At 40.1% G+C, this 16,557-nt stretch overlaps 1 protein-coding gene across 1 annotated transcript in view; it reads right to left on the bottom strand.

Moving 5' to 3' along the window:
* Nucleotides 1–16,557, bottom strand: part of Impg1 (interphotoreceptor matrix proteoglycan 1) — a 141,637-nt gene that overhangs the window by 102,469 nt on the left and 22,611 nt on the right. Inside the window, exons 2-6 of the mRNA XM_052189312.1 lie at nucleotides 15,093–15,323; nucleotides 9,500–9,666; nucleotides 9,216–9,244; nucleotides 2,695–2,759; nucleotides 600–721 (exon numbers count right to left, since the gene is read on the bottom strand). Coding sequence (XP_052045272.1) covers nucleotides 600–721; nucleotides 2,695–2,759; nucleotides 9,216–9,244; nucleotides 9,500–9,666; nucleotides 15,093–15,323 — 614 coding nt within the window. The remainder of the gene's footprint in view (nucleotides 1–599; nucleotides 722–2,694; nucleotides 2,760–9,215; nucleotides 9,245–9,499; nucleotides 9,667–15,092; nucleotides 15,324–16,557) is intronic.

Here is a 16,557-nt window from a genome sequence, read left to right as displayed (position 1 = left end):
ATATGACATTATAGAGACTAATATAAGCTGTCAACAAGGCTTATCTTTTGGTATAGAGTGAGTGAATTGATTGTGATTGATTGATTGATTAATTTAATGCTTTGGCAACACCTATTACACATGGTATCTCTTAGGTACAGGGGAGAAGGGTTCCATCTTGGTTTTTGTAATTCCCCCTATCTTCTCCTAATTTTCAACCTATTTATTTTCTCAGTCCTTCCTTAGAATGATATAAGAATAGTGAATAGGAAGAAGACACTGAGATAAACTGAGTGATGAAAATACAGTATTAAGAGTATCTGGTCCTTCCACCCCTTTCCCTAGTTTACTGAAGAAAACAAATCAAGGCTAGAGACCTGACTCAGCTTGTTAGTGCTTGCTGTGCAAGCATGAAGTCTGAGGCGCTTGGTTCCCAGAATCCAAGAAAAGCCTGCCCATAATCCTTGAGCATGATAGCCTGCCCATAATCCTTGCACTCCTGTGCCCTCCTGCAGGTGAACATGCATATAGGCATATGTATGCACATCACATAGACATAGATATGAGGAAAAAAAGAACATAAAAAGAAAAGACCAGACATGTGTGTAAAAAAATTGTACCAACTCAGATCTTCTTACTGTTGTTGGCTTCTGGATGTCTTTGAGGGTGACACTGAGAATCTCCTTGAGGTCTGTGTCATCAGGAGGAAGTAGGAAGGGCCCCAGTGACATGCTGGAAACATCTGTAGAAATTAGAGAGATTTCAGGAAAAAATAAGATGAGAAGAATTTAAATTAGAGCAATGTCAAGATTCCATAATTCCATATGTCTTTTCTGTCACCCTAGAAAAATGCATTCTAAACTAATTTTTTTCAGAAATTCCATAATATGTTTTTTGAAAAAAACCTATTAAGTTACACTTTCAGTATCCATTTAGTTATTTCCTATGGGGCCAAAATTTGAGGTTATAATAATGTGGTACAGTTAAGTGACTTGTTTAATGAAGAGTTGATTAATGTTTCTCTTTGTGACTCTTTATAGGGTATAAAGACAAGTATTTACATTGAATTTGTTCTGAATATTATCTTAGAATATTACTCGTCTTTAGAGTGCATATTGCTTTAACAATCAGTATGGTTTAATTATTAAAATTAGATCAAGGACTCCAAGAGATGAAAGAACAGTAAGATACTATCAATTACCCTTTTACTTTTCTGTTTTGGGATTTATTTATTTATTTATTTATTTATTTATTATTTATTTATTATGAGTATTTTGACTGATATGCTATGTGCATCATTAGTGTGTCTTTTGATCACAGCCATCAGAAGAGAGCTTTGAATCCTCTGGCACTGGAGTGATAGTGAGTTGTGGGCTACCGATGTGGGCTTTGTCAGAGCCAAGTGTTCTTAACCACTGAGCCATCTCTCTAGCTCCTCGGGACACTCTTTAAAACACTCCTTTACAGACCAACAAAAACAATTTCAGGTCCCTGGAAAACATTTAGAAACAGTTACTGATACCAAGTAAGGGCCTTTCTTGTTCTATTCAAGGGATAACTCATTTTAATCTATGTGTATTGCTATTTTATTCTAAGTTTTATTAGAAATGTTCAAGGACAATAGTGTTGTGATCAGTTGGTTTAGACTTAGTCAGAAATAGCTTTCTTAAAAAATTAGACAACAATATAGAATGTATTGGTGGCTGGACACCTTTTTCTAGCCTCCTATCAGCACTGTACACACATGATACATGTACATAGATCAGCCTGCAAAATACTCCTTATGACATACATTTTATATCTAACACACTGTATCACTATGTTATTCAGTCTAATCTTGAACTCACTATATAGCCCAGGCTGGCTTCAAACTTATGATCTTCTCATCCTCAATATCCTGAGTAATGGGATTATAGGCCTGTATTATCCATCATACTCACTAAAGTATTATTAGAATGGCAGATATGCCATTCTAAAATACATGAAAAATAAATTTTAAACATCTAATAAATATAAAATTACGTTTATTTTTATTATCCTTAATTTGGAGTAAACATTTAAAATTTATATTTAGGGCTGGCAAATAAAGGCACTTTGTTTACAAGCCTGATTACCTGAGTGTGATCCCTGGAGTCATGTGGAGGTGGAGGAGAGAACTCATGCTACAAAGTCATCGTCTGGTCACCACGTGTACCAGCCTGCACTCAGACATACAAGGCATGCACACATACACACTCACACAATAAAAAGGTTAAAAAAAAAACACTTGAGAGGTTTTATACTTAAGGGAGTTTATACTCAGCATTGCCAAATGTGCACAGAGATAGGAGCTTGCCAATTTGATTGATGATTTATTATTTAAATTAAAATAAAATTTTGGGAAAATACCTGGCAAAATCCATGAAAATAGAACTTTGGTATTATTCTTTCTGTGGTGCAGGGATTGAACCCAGGGTATCAAGCTAGGCAAGCACTCTTGACTGTGCTATATTACTAGCCCCAGAAATTATTGAGAAATTAGTGATTTGAAAGGTATTTATGGTTAAATGTCCTTATCAGGCAGTGTTTGTTATGCATATGAATATTTAGCAATAGAATCTAAAGTTCTAGAAATGAGAAGGTGCATCATGATTTTTACCAGCTTTTGTCAAGGAGGACTTTGCAAGTACCTTTTCCATGATGGTTTGAAAAAGATGCAATGAGATCCAAACTTACCTGTGGGTAACATGGGGGCTTCAGTAGGTGGTCCCAGCGTCTCCATGGAGACTATCTCATCTTTTCTATTAGCACAAAAGAAGAGAAAATAGTGGTGATAGAGAGGAACATGATGGTAGGGGCCTACATTTGAGTTTGCCTATACTATATATAGACTAAATATTAGGGGAAGAGCATATTGTAATCTAGATTTATCTATTCTTTATTAGTTATTTTTAATATGTATTTGTATATTGTATACAGTATTTGTATATTAAATAATTGAAATTTATACATTGTATACAGTATTTGTATATTAAATAATTGAAGGAAATTTCAAACAACTTCTTTGAATGGTTATGTCTGATTCCTCTCAGCCTCTTGGCTTTGTGTGGTCTTGGGGTGGGGGATATTTCTAAGTAGGCAAAATTGAACTTCACCTGTGTCCCAATGTTTTACTGTCTCATTGCACATACAATGTTCTTGGTATAGAAAGTAATAGATGATATAATTGAATGCTAGGATATTCCCTACATATCTCAGACTCCTTTGCATGTGCTTATCTAATAAAGAACTGTTGTAGTTAAAGGAGTGGGAGGGAATTAGTTTCTGGATGATACAGGTTTATGATCTCTGTATTCTTTCCACAACAGTAGTATACAGTGATAACCAGCCAGGAAGCTGCAGGTCAGACTTCAGATCCATGGATGGCAATGTGGGAGATATTCTAAGGTCAGACCCAAGGTCTCAGTGGCAGAATTGTCTGCCTATACAGCATCAGCCCATTACCAATCAGAAATAGTGGAAAGGAATTGTGGTGCTGTTAGCTTTTGGATCTCACTGAATGATTTGCTTCTCTAATCTGTTAGGTTTCAACTGATAGTATCTTTTCTAGTATGATATATAATTTTTTTATGCTTCATGAAAGAAGATGGAAAGCAATGGCTGGTGTTTGGTTCTTACAGAGCCATCTAGACTGGACAGAGACAACACTACCACCTGCACATCTCTGTCATGCCAACACTTTCCAAAATTCCAGGAAGAGTAATGTTTAAAATATTGCCATTTCTACTGTCATGCCACGCACTCAGACCAATAAAGATGGATGTTTGAGACTGTGAGATGGGTCATGGGCTAAGTACTTGGGGAGCAAGCACTGAAATTGGATTCCCCAGAATTCATATAAGATGTGGGCACAGAGATATGGGCCTATAATCCCAGCACTGGGTATTGGAGACAGGTGGATCTAGCAGGTTCATGAGCCAGCCTAGCCTAAATTTAAATAGAGAACTCAAGTTTTAGTAAGAGACCATGTTTTAAAAGAAAAGTAGAGAGTAATTGTGAAGACGACATTGACCTCTAACCTCCACATACTTAGCACAGGTGAGCACGATTGCACAAACACAAACATACATTCATATCACACAGACACATAGACAGACAGACAGTCATACACACATACTTCCCATACAGAAAAACAAAACACTGGATGTCTGGGAGGACCAGTGGGAGAGAGAGTAGGCATGACATGAGAATAGTCAAAGTATTCCATTGTGTAAATATACCACATTTTCTGTATCCATTCCTCCACTGAGGGACATCTGGGTTCTTTCCAGCTTCTGGCTATTATAAATAAGGCTGCTATGAACATAGTGGAGCATGTGTCCTTATTACATGTGGAAGAATCCTCTGGGTAGGTATATGCCCAGGAGTGGTAGAGCAGGGTCCTCTGGTAGTGAGTATTATGCCCAGTTTTCTGAGCAACCGCCAGACTGATTTCCAGAGTGGTTTTACTAGCTTGCAATCCCACCAGCAGTGGAGGAGTGTTCCTCTTTCTCCACAACCTCTTCAGCACCTGCCATCTCTTGAGTTCTTTATCTAAGCCATTCTGACCTGTGTGAGGTGAAATCTCAGGGTTGTTTTGATTTGCATTTCCCTTACGACTAAGGATGTTGAACATTTCTTTAGGTGCTTCTTAGCCATTCTATATTCTTCAGGTGAAAATTTTTTGTTTAGCTATGTATCCCATTTTTTAATAGGGTTATTTGGTTTTCTGGAGCCTAACTTCTTGAGTTCTTTGTATATACTGGATATTAGCCCTCTGTCAGATGGAGGGTTGGTAAAGATCTTTTCCCAAATTGTTGGTTGCTATTTAGTCCTATTGACAGTGTCCTTTGCTTTACAGAGACTTTGTGATTTTATGAGGTCCCATTTGTCAATTCTTGACTATTCAGCCATTAAAAACAACGAATTCATGAAATTCTTAGACAAATGTATGGAACTGGAGACTATCATCCTGAGTGAGGTAACCCAGTCACAAAAGAACCCTTGTGGTATGCACTCACTGATAAGTGGTTATTAGCCCAGAAGCTTGGAATACCCAAGACACATTTCACATATCAAATGATACCCAAGAAGGAGGAAGAACAAAGTATGAATACTTTAGTCCTTCTTAGAAGGAGGAACAAAATACCCACAGAAGGAGATACAGAAAGAAAGTTTGGAGCAGAGTCTGAAGGAAAGACCATCCAGACACTACCCCACCTAGGAATCCATCCCATATACAGTTGCAAAACCCAGACACTATTGTGGATGCCCACACGTGTTTGCTGACAGGAGCCAGATATAGCTGTCACCTGGGAGACTCTGCTAGTGCATGACAAATACAGAGGAGGAATTCTCAGTCAGCCATTGAACTGAGCACAGGGTCCCCAATGGATGAGATAGAGAAAGGACCAAAGGAGCTGAAGGGGTTTGCAGCACCATAGGAAGAACAACAATATGAGTCACCATGTACTTCCAGAGCTCCCAGGGACAAAACCATCAACCAAAGAGTACACTTGGAGTTAACCATGGCCCCAGACACATTGGTAGAGATCTTGTTGGACACCAAATGGGGGAGAGGCCCTTGGTCCTGGAAAGACTTGATACTGTAGTATAGAGGAATATCAGGACAGAGAAGTGGGGGTGGGTTGATTGGGGAAGGGGAGATGGCTTACAGGATTTTCAGGGGAGCGGGGAACCAGGAAAGGGGACAACATTTGAGGTGTAAATAAAGAATATACCTAATTTAAAAAAAGAGAATAGTCAAAGTACATTATATATATATATACATGTATATATATATATACATGTATATATATGAAAATGAAACTATTAAATTTGATTAATATATGCTAATAAAATTGGTGTAAACAGGAAAATAAATGTCAGTTTTAGCAGTGGATGAGTATATTGGTAGATACAGGACAATATAAACTTAAATTTTACTGGAATTTGAAATCAGCCATTTTTACAATTTTTCTGGTATTATGCTATATGCTTAACAAATAACTTTTATGGAGATGATATTTAAATGTCAAACACTGTGGCATTTATGATTTGGACAAATCCCTTTCCTTTTAATTTTATAGGCCTTAGTTTTTATGCTGAAGTCTCAGAACCACTGGGCTCTCCCTGTTTCAAGTTGCTGTGAAAAAGAAACTGAGCAAGAGGAGGAGAGGGGTGGTAACCATGGGCACCGCTCAGTTACAGACGAGCATCCCAGTGTGTGCTGCTCTCTTGGATGGCATCCTTATCCTCTTCTGTCAAGTGTGATCCTTCCTCTAAGCTGGCAATTTGTGCTACCCGCCAGAAGCTCTGGATGGAAATCTGGGATACCTGGTTCTTGTGCTGGCTTTTATTTAAAAGTCATTTGAAATTGGCAGAATTATGGACTAGTGAGGAGAGAGAAATTTCTCTTTTCTTCTTGGAATGGTTTTATGTGGAAGAGAACTTTTCCGTTTACCTGACTTGGTGTCTGAAGCTACTGTGAGTGTGAGTCTCTTACTCTTCATTAATAATGCTACATGCTCAGGCAGGAATAGAATTTCTTTCTCTGTCTGGGAGAGGTGAACCTTTCATAATTTTTCATGTTTCTCTATCATGAATTAAAATGTTTTGTGGATATCATTTCATGTGTGTGGCCTCTTAGCATTTAAGGCTTTTTTGAAAGTAGTACTCAGTCCAACATTTAAACTGGCCAAGAATATTTCTGTTAATTCTTTTTACAATATTCTTGTGAATAAGAGAAGTAGTGCAGCCTGAAGCCTTTCCTGGGCCATGCAGTCCCTCCCGACAATACCTTGTTGAAGCGAGTGTGAGTAGCTCAGCACTCACACTTGATTAAGAAAACGGGAGACAGCTCTTCTGTCTTGCAGAGAACATGCAGAGTGTTACATGAGGCCTGCTGCCAAGGAGTTTGTATTTTCACAGGAAAGCAGGAGAAGGAAGAAAATGTTTAGCAAGAAGGTGGGTACTAAGCAGAGCAAAAAGTTCAAGATAGGCTTCAGCCTTAGATGGGCTGTGACGATACTGTGGGGACCTGGGAGTTCACCTGGAGTGTGGTGGTTTGAATGAGCATGGTGCCCGTAGGCTCATGCATTTCAATGCTTGGTCTACAGTTGATAGAACTGTTTGGGAAGGATCAGGAGGTGTATCCTTATTGGAGGAGGTATGTTACTGGGAGTGGGCTTTGAGGTTTCAAAGGCCCAGGTCATAGCTAGTTAGTTCACTCTCTCTGTCTCTGTCTCTCTTCCTTTCCTTCCCCTTTCCCTTCCCCTCCCCGTCTCTCTTTTCATCTCCTTTTCCACGTCCCTCTTCCTCTCTTTGTTTTGTGATTGTTGCCTCAAGCTATAAGCAAACTCTCAGCTGCTGTTCTAGTGCCATGGCTGCCTGCAGCAATGCTCCCTACCATGATGGTCATGGACTCACCCTCTGAAACTGTGAGCACACTTAGATACTTTTTTCAATAAGTTGTCTTGTCCATGGTGGTTTGTCCTAGCAGTATAAAGGTAAGTCATAGATCTTGGAGGAGAGGAGAATTTGGATAAGTTGTGTGGAGGAGGTAAGTTCTTTCATGCAAGAGAGGAAACCCTTAGGTCAGAGCCCAGGGTGAGCAGGTCATGCAGTGGCAATGTGGCAACAATGGAATCATGGGTGATATGAGGCAAACTGGAGATCTCAGTAGACAATGGGCATGAGTTAGTTTTCCCCCTGCTTCACTAAAGGGCCTGGGAAGGAACAAGCAACACCAACAGGAAGGTAATTTAAGCAAGACCTAATAAAGTGATTATTTATTGTTGTAGAAAAATAGGGAGATGAAAATACACTACCATGAGGTTTCTAACAGTGGTGTGTACAGAAACCAGAATATAAAACTGCAGAAGGAGCTGCTGGACAGGCCAGAGCTGAACAGGAAGGTGATGGTGTGTGTGTGTGTGTGTGTGTGTGTGTCTGTGTGTGTGTGTGTGTGTGTGTGAGAGAGAGAGAGAGAGAGAGAGAGAGAGAGAGACAGAGAGAGACAGAGAGAGACAGAGAGAGACAGAGACAGAGAGACAGAGACAGAGACAGAGACAGAGAGAGAGACAGAGACAGAGAGAGACAGAGACAGACAGACACAGAGAGAGAGACAGACAGACAGACACAGAGAGAGAGAGAGACAGACAGAGACAGAGAGGTGGTGGGATTCAATGATCCCATTCTTCTCTCTTCAGTGGCTGGTCCTACCCAAAAGCCAGAGGCCAAGAGATGCCACAGATGCAGCCCTTAACTTGTAGCTTCCTATACACAGTCTTGGGTTGAATAGAGAGCAAGTCAGATATTCTGAAGGCAATAGGAAACAATTAGGGAATATTTTGATCGGCATCAAATAGGACTAACATATAAAAGGAATATTCCAGATTTATTAATCTAGAAGTAGTAAACTTAAGAAAGAAAAAAAGTAAAGGCCAGGGTATCTGCTGGGGGAGATGAGATTTTAGATTTTTCTCCCTACAGAGTAACCTTAACGAGCTATGGAACAGGTTGGGGGCAGAGACTAGAAACAAAGCAACCAATGTGAAATGTATTTTGAAGTATTTCCTGGATCTCCTATGTCTAAATGTGTGTGTGTGTGTGTGTGTGTGTGTGTGTGGTGTGAATCAACATGTCATTAGCTGAGTGTGCTTTGTGAATTTTGAGTTTGGTAACAGCATCTCCCTTCTTTAATCATTTTAGCTAATGCCCTCTTTCTCTCTTCCACACTTTCCCCCTGTAACTCAATTTTCTTATTTGATATTCAGTTCTTGTTGAGGATATAGCTCAGTGCTCCGGTAATTTAGTTTGAGAAATAATAACCCTTTACAGAATACCAAATGAGAACTCAAAATTCAGGTTAGTCTCTGACCATGTTAAGTATTTTCCTGATGTAACTAATAGCTTGCCTTAAGTCCTAAAAATTAAACTTTTAATTGCTCTGGATCCTTTAAGTGAAAGTACACATTAGATACTTATCAGAGTGGGGAATTCCATTTTCTTACACACATCGATCTTTGTCTGTCAGGTCCCCTTTCAGTCACTGCACTCATTTATCTTCAGGGCAATATATGCATACATTGTCTATCAGAATAACCTAAACAGATCTTGGTAGCTGACAAATAGTCAAGGTACAAAAGCTTACTTGCACTCCATTATATGATCTTTTGAAAATCAAGAGAATCTAGAATTCTATTTTGGGTACTTACCTCCCAGGAAAGCTTCTCTGTTTTATTCTCTGAAAAAAAGGAAGATAAAAAGTAATTTTACCCAGAGATAATGTCAACTGAAGAGCTGAAGTCTTTTTTCATTCTTTTCTGCCTTCAACTATACTTCAACCTGCCTGTGCAATATTATTTTGCAGAAATAAAATTCCTGTCTGTCTTATCAGCTATCTCTAACTATTTTGTCAAGTAACTCTTATGCCTTAGTAACCATTTCAAAGGGGCAGCGGCTGGGGCCCCACTGCTCCTAGGGCATGCCATAGGCTTACCTGCTGAAGAAGATCGAGGTGCTCCTGGGAGTTGCTGAAGTTTTTCCCAATGTCAAAGAGGCAGAAGGTCTCTTTCTGGCAGAGGCTGACCCAGTCTTGATATTCTTCTGTATCAGGAATGCGGTCCAGAAAGATACGAAATGCTTCCCACACTACTTCTTGACATACTGTAATACAAAGCAGTTAGGTGTGCAAAATGGATCCCGTTCCCCAATGTGCACAGTGTCATAATACAGAAAATGTTTTCAAGCTTATGTTCACACACTAACTTACAAATGTGCTAGCCAGCCTTAACTGTAAACTGACACAATGCAGAACCAGAGAACAACAAGAAGGGATTGTCTGTCTATAGGTTGACCTGTGGGCATATCTCTCTGTGTGTGGCGTTATCTGATCCTGATTGAATAACTGAGGTCGGAACATTTCTCCCCTCCCACCCCATGGAAATTTAATCATCAAAAATGTTCCAGTACCTAGTATGTGCTAAGAGAAAGACAACGGGGAATGAGGTATGGATGGATGGTCCTTATATTCATGTGGAAACGTGTAACTGGGCTGGGGGAGGTACCTTGCCAAAGCATAAACTTAAATTACATAAAAACGAGACTCATGGGAACAAGCAAAGGAAGGAGATGTGACATTTTCTTCTTCTTGAACTGAAGATGTTGGCCATGCTTCACAGACTCTACTACTTGACCCTACTCCACAGTTCAGATTTTTTTTAAATGAAAACTCAATGTTACTTTTTCAGCTTTCATTCCCCCCTATAGTGGTGGCGATTGATGGTCACAATCAGAGAAATGCTCAACTACAGAACCACATCCCCAGCACCGCCTGTCCTGAAGGACAGCTTGTTAATCTATTCCTTAAAAGAACTTGATGGCTCAATAGTCATAGGGCACAGGAGAATCAACTGGACCACAAGAATGATCTGTCTTGTTTTATTTTAAATAGTAATATTTATAGCTCACTGAAAGCAACATTCTTATCATTTAAGCTCATGATGGAAAACTTTAGATGTCAACTGAAAAAAAAGTTAGTAAAGGAGGTTAATCAGATATATTAGAAGATTCCATTGTCAATAATGATTATGTGGTTATTTATTTATTTATTTATGTTTTATTTCTTTTTTTGTTTTTTGCTTTTTTTATTTTATTTTATTTTTCAAGACAGGGTTTCTCTGTGTAGCCCTGGCTGTCCTGGAACTCACTCTGTAGACCAGGTGGGCCTCGAACTCAGAAATCCACCTGCCTCTATCTCCCAAGTGCTGGGATTAAAGGCATGTGCTGGGATTAAAGGCATGTGCCACCACCTCCTGGCTATGTTTTATTTCCATAGTCTGAGAAGGAATTGGAACTTTTGGGGGGGAGAGATTGATGTCCTCTGACTTTCTAATGAAAACTGGCTGTGGGAGGAACAAGGTGAGGGAAAACCAGTGTGAAATCTTTCTTACTCGTGTGTCTTGTGTCCCACCTCCCTATCCACGCCATGGCTTCTTTTCTCTGTGCTTTCTGTTTTAGAGGCTAAGGGAATTTCATATCAACACAAGCCCACCCCATTTGCCAGCAGCACCTGCCTGGAATCATCAGGGCAGCTGAACTTTCCACGGTGACTCACAGAGGCGATGGGGACAGCAGTCCTACTGCTCAAAGGTCTTGTCTCTCACCTTGAGTGAAAACACAGGCAAGCAGTGTAGAGCCCCAGATAGAAACCGTGCTTTCCAGTGTGACCTCTCGGCTACCGCAAAGATGGCAGTGCCCATCCTGACAGCAGCAGCATGGAGCACATGACCCTTGTCTCCCCAGCACTCAGGAAACACACTTGGACATTTGCAGACTTGTCCAAACCCTAATAGTTGTGGGTCCAGGGTGAGCATCCCCACTGCCCTTGCTGTCCTCCTAGACCACATGCTCCATCTGTCTTTGGGAGTGTGTTTTTCACCTTTGCCTTCCCCATGAGTGTACCTTCTAGTTTAGTTCAATCCCTTCCCAACTGCCAGAGAGACAACAACACATAAAAGAAACTGTCACTGCCTTTGAGGCTTAGCGTTGATATCTTCCATGGAAAATATCCATAAATGTCAGGGAGGCTATGATTCAATATTCCCTTCTTGTTACTAGGGAGGCGAAACCTTGGGCATGTTGCTTTAGGACACGGGTAGTTTTCATTTTATTTCAGTCAGTTTTAATGCTTAGACTAATTTTATTCAGAGTTTATCTTATTAGCTATCTTTTTTGTTTGTTTGTTTTTTGTTTTTTGTCTTTTGTTTTTTTGAGACAGGGTTTCTCTGTATAGCCATGGCTGTCCTGGAACTCACTCTGTAGACCAGGCTGGCCTCCGAACTCAGAAATCTATCTGCCTCTGCCTCCCAAGTTCTGGGGTCAAAGGCGTGTGCCACCACCGCCCAGCCTTATTAGCTATCTTAAGTTAAGCATAAATTCACATTTGTAAGGTTCTTAGACGTGTGTGTGTGTGTGTGTGTGTGCCTGTGTGACATTAGAAATGTGTGCATTACAGTAGTATGCTTATGTGCATTATATATATATGTATACATACATATGCTTCTCTCTCTCTCTCTCTCTCTCTCTCTCTCTCTCTCTCTCTCTGTGTGTGTGTGTGTGTGTGTGTGCATGTGCACGTATGCACGCATGCTCATTTTTCTCACTGCTTGTAACCTGAGGACATATCAAGACAGATATCTTCAGCTGGTGCCCTGCCCAGGGAACTGAGGCTGAATTTTGTTTACGGAGTCTGAATCTTCCTTTTCCTCCCGCTCCCCCTGTTGGACTTTCCCTCATAGGCATCAATATCTGTTTTATGTAAAGACACCGAGAAGAGAATAATTTACACTTGAAGCACAAGGAGGTTGCTTAAAGATTTATCTGCCAGAGGTATTGTAGTTTAAAAGGATCATCATATTGAGGATGAAACTTGTGATGCTTAATCATGATTATCAGCTTGACAGGAAGCCTACCTGTAGGTTTGTCTGCGAGGTTTTCTAAACTTGACTGGGGCAGAAGACTTTCCTTAAATGAGGACAGCACCATTTCATTGACTAGCGTCCCAGGCTGGGTAAAGGAGAACGGGAGCGGAGTGTGCTGTTTTCTCTGCTTCCTGAACAGGAGAGCAACAGGATAGATACCTCCTGCCCCTGCTTCAGTGTATTCCCTGCAGCAATGGACTGTACCTTCCAAGAGTGAATCACCTTTTCCTCCCTTAAATCGGCAGGTATTTCATCACAGCGACAAGAAAAGCAAGCAATCAAAACAAGAACCAGTAGATTTTCTTTACATATTTTTGAGAAGTAAGTGTGTGTGTGTGTGTGTGTGTGTGTGTGTGTGTGTGTGTGTGTATGATTGGAAGTCAGAGGACAATTGCTAGCTGTCAGATCTGTTCTCTCCTACCTTGTGGATTCTGGGGACTCAAATCACATTCTCAGGGTTAGTGACAAGTCCTTTTTGCCTGCTGAGCTATTTCAAAAGCCCGAAAGGTGGCTTGATATTTGGATTGAGAAAGAGCAAAAGGACGGAGAGCCTTGGGGTACAGCATGGTGGGATATGGGAAGCTGGGTATCTTTGAGGGAGTGCCACTGGAGACTGAAAAACCAACTCTCGTTGCTTACATTTGTGCTTCCGGGACAGCATTGTAATGATTCTACACAGGCTTCATACATTTCATTTGTGGTGCTTTAAGCTTGGGGGTTGAGGAAAGAAGAAATAGTTCGCTGTTTCTATTTGATGTCCTAATGGGGAGCTTTCTACCCTGAGTCTGTTGGAGGATGTCAGCAGATCATTTTGTAAAGGCGGTGATGAGACCAGAAAGTGGGTCAGTCCATCAAAGGATCCCAGCTTTGTGGCTAGCTCTTGTTTCTTGTTTCTTTGCGAACCGATTTTTTTAGACTTAGGAAACACACTGATGAATAGTAAAATTTTACATCACTCAGAAGTAACCATAAAGATAATGGACTGTCATTTGCTGTGGAGAGAAAAACAGTATTTTGTTCTGTTTAGGGAAACATGAATGAATGAGGCAAGTCTGATCCACAATAAAGAGCTTTGAAGTAAAATTCAGGGCTCAAAATTTGGTCATGTGATAGTGTATTCCGAATTATATATGTCAGTGTTGTAAAGAATAAGATTTTACATTAAAAAGTAAGCAGTAATGTGTGTGTGTGTGTGTGCACAAGCAAACTTTATAGAACTTTCTGGTATTGTTATCTGATCAATGTATAGGCACACTCAGCATAAATAATTCACACATTTTACTCTTTTCCTTGCATTTCTGAGGAATGGGATTCTTGCTTCCCATATCCCTCAGCAAGTATTTTACTGAAAAATTTCTGTGGAGAATGCACTAGGACCTCTGATTGTTCACACAGGGTACTCCGTTTCTACGATTAGGGTTTTCTTCTTGAGTGTGATACAGTAATTTCCGTTTACCTGCGGCTAAGACTTCAGTAAGGAAGCACGGAGATCTTTACTTTCACATACAATTAGACATCTAAGAACTCAGTGAGAACTCTTAAGATGATTACAACCCCAGCAACCCCTATGGGAAGGTATATGTATCCAAGAGGATCTCTGGATGTCAGAATCACAAATGTGTTCTCAATTATAACAAGGCACACTCCCCATCACAGGCTGGCACTGAACCATTTGTTCCTGTAAACCAGCTTTCAACAGAGCAGGAGGATACATACTTTGGCGTGGACACTAACAACATCTGGTGTCACAAAGGTGGGAAAACGCCAATGGAAGATGAATTCAGCCCAGAGAGACAAGATGCTCATCATCCTTTGGAACAATTTAGAGGACGGAATACCACAAATGAAGTTTTTTTTTTTTTCTTGTAAAAAATTTTTCTTTTAAAGTCATGTGGATTCTTCGTCCACGTTGAGTAAATGAAATGAGCAGGGACATCTGCTGGCAGTTGTGGTTGATGTAATTCCTTAATGATTTCCAGGAATGCAAGACGTTCTGCAATACTGTCTTGGCAAAAATTGTGATGTGCCTCAGCCCAAAGGTGCAGTAGCCCCCTGCATACCACAGGAGCCATTTGTAATTTGTGTCTGTACTTCAAGCTGCCACTAGGTTTCCAAACTTCCAAACATTGTATTTATTTATTCTGGATCAGCAATAAGGAAACTTATTATTGAAGGAGAAAGGATCTAGGTTGTAATGTTGCTTTTGAAAAAGAGAAAAGAAAAGAAATCCTAAGTCATACATCAGCTTGCTCAGCTTCCTGATGTTGCAACTATCCTAGGCTTTTTACTTCAGAAGAACAATATTAAAATTTAATACTGGACTTTGGAAAAAACAAACCAAGTAAAACCTTTTTTTTTTTTTGATGAGTTTCCTGGGTCCTAATGATTCCACATAGCATAACAAATTGTTTTAAATCACGAGAGCTCAGGAACACCATCATTCTATATGCTTGTGGCCCATGAATCCATTGGGTTAGTGGAATGGCTGATGTCTACAGCTCTCATGGAGCAATGAGAGACTATGAATATTTAGGGCTGAGGTCATCTGTGGGTGTGTAGGTTAGAGAGGATAAAGAGAGCAGAAGGCTCAGCTCCCATTGCTGTCCTTACCTCTCAGTCTATAATATTCTTGAAGACTTGCTAATATCTGTCTCAAGGATTCCTGTGGACAGATGTTAACAGCTGGGGAGAGTGCTGATCTTTTGGTTCGAAGTTTTGACAAATCAAATATTCGTTTCATGGTTGACACTTTATGCATTGTTGAAGTACTTTCAATTGTTTCCATTCTTGGGGTTTTGTCTATGTTTTTAATCTCAGAAGTGTATATTTTAATAGCGGTATCTGTAAGAGAAAAATTGATTTCATGGTGAATATATACATACTCAAGTGCACATGTGCCATGTGTGGATAGTGAAATAAGCAGAAGCCCTCTGGTTTACAACATTTCTATTTTGGTACGGTTGACAACTGTAATCCCCAAATGACAAAGCAGTTTCAGAAATAAGAAAAGAGAATAGCGGGCTGGAGAGGTGGCTCAGCAGGTAAAAGCACTGACTGCTCTTCTGAAGGTCCTGAGTTCAAATCCCAGCAACCACATGGTGGCTCACAACCATCCGTAACGCCCTCTTCTGGAGTGTCTGAAGACAGTGACAGTGTACTTAAATATAATAATAAATAAATCTTTAAAAAAAAAAAAAAAAAAAAAAAAAAAAAAAAAAAAAAAAAAAAGAAAAGAGAATAGCAAAGAGGTAATAAATATATATTCCATATATACATATGTATATATATGTATATGTGTATGTGTGTATGTGTATATGCATATATATGTATGTATGTGTGTATATATATATATGTATATATACATACACACACATACACACACACACACACACACACACACACACACACACACACACACACACATATGGAACTGCCAAACAATCCCTCCCCAGTCAGCATTCATCCTGTCAAGAGACACTATAATCAACACAGGGAATGAAAAAGCACTGTGGTACCCAGATATATAGTCTCAGTGAGGAAGTGGAGTGTTTCTAAAAACCACAATGGCAAAACCTTCCTGCCTTTACTTGACAGCCCTAGGATTTCTGGACCTCAGGGTTCAGAAGGGAGTAATCTGGCTGAGAGTGTGCCGGGGGCATGAGTGGACTTAGATGGTGCTCGAACAGGAAGCCTGGCATTCTGTAGAGGGGGCGAGCAAGCAGAAAGGGCAGGGAGGGGAGTGGCACGCCCAGAGGATGCAGGTGCAGAAGTCGGTCGTTGTGGGGACAGCAGCCCTGCATCTGCACCCTCTTCACGTTCATCTCTTTTCTTTTTCTTTTTTCTTTTTTTTTAATAAATTGGACTTGTCTTTTTTTCTGTGTTATTTTTCACAACGCCTTTTCTATGTAGATGTTATGAAATTTTAGAAATTTCTGAGTTTAGAAAAAAATCATGTCATTTTTTTCCCCCAGTTGATCATTCAGGAGGGTTCTGAGGCCCACGGGTGACAGTGCCTTCTGCCCCATGTCGCTTTGCCTCCTGCCTTTCACTCACTCTACCAACTAGGAGAAAGGTA

The sequence above is a fragment of the Apodemus sylvaticus genome, chromosome 7 (assembly GCF_947179515.1).
Source record: "Apodemus sylvaticus chromosome 7, mApoSyl1.1, whole genome shotgun sequence".
Taxonomy (NCBI): Eukaryota; Metazoa; Chordata; class Mammalia; order Rodentia; family Muridae; genus Apodemus; species Apodemus sylvaticus.
Note: the sequence above shows the minus strand (reverse complement) of the source record. Positions and strands in the feature narration are given on the sequence as shown.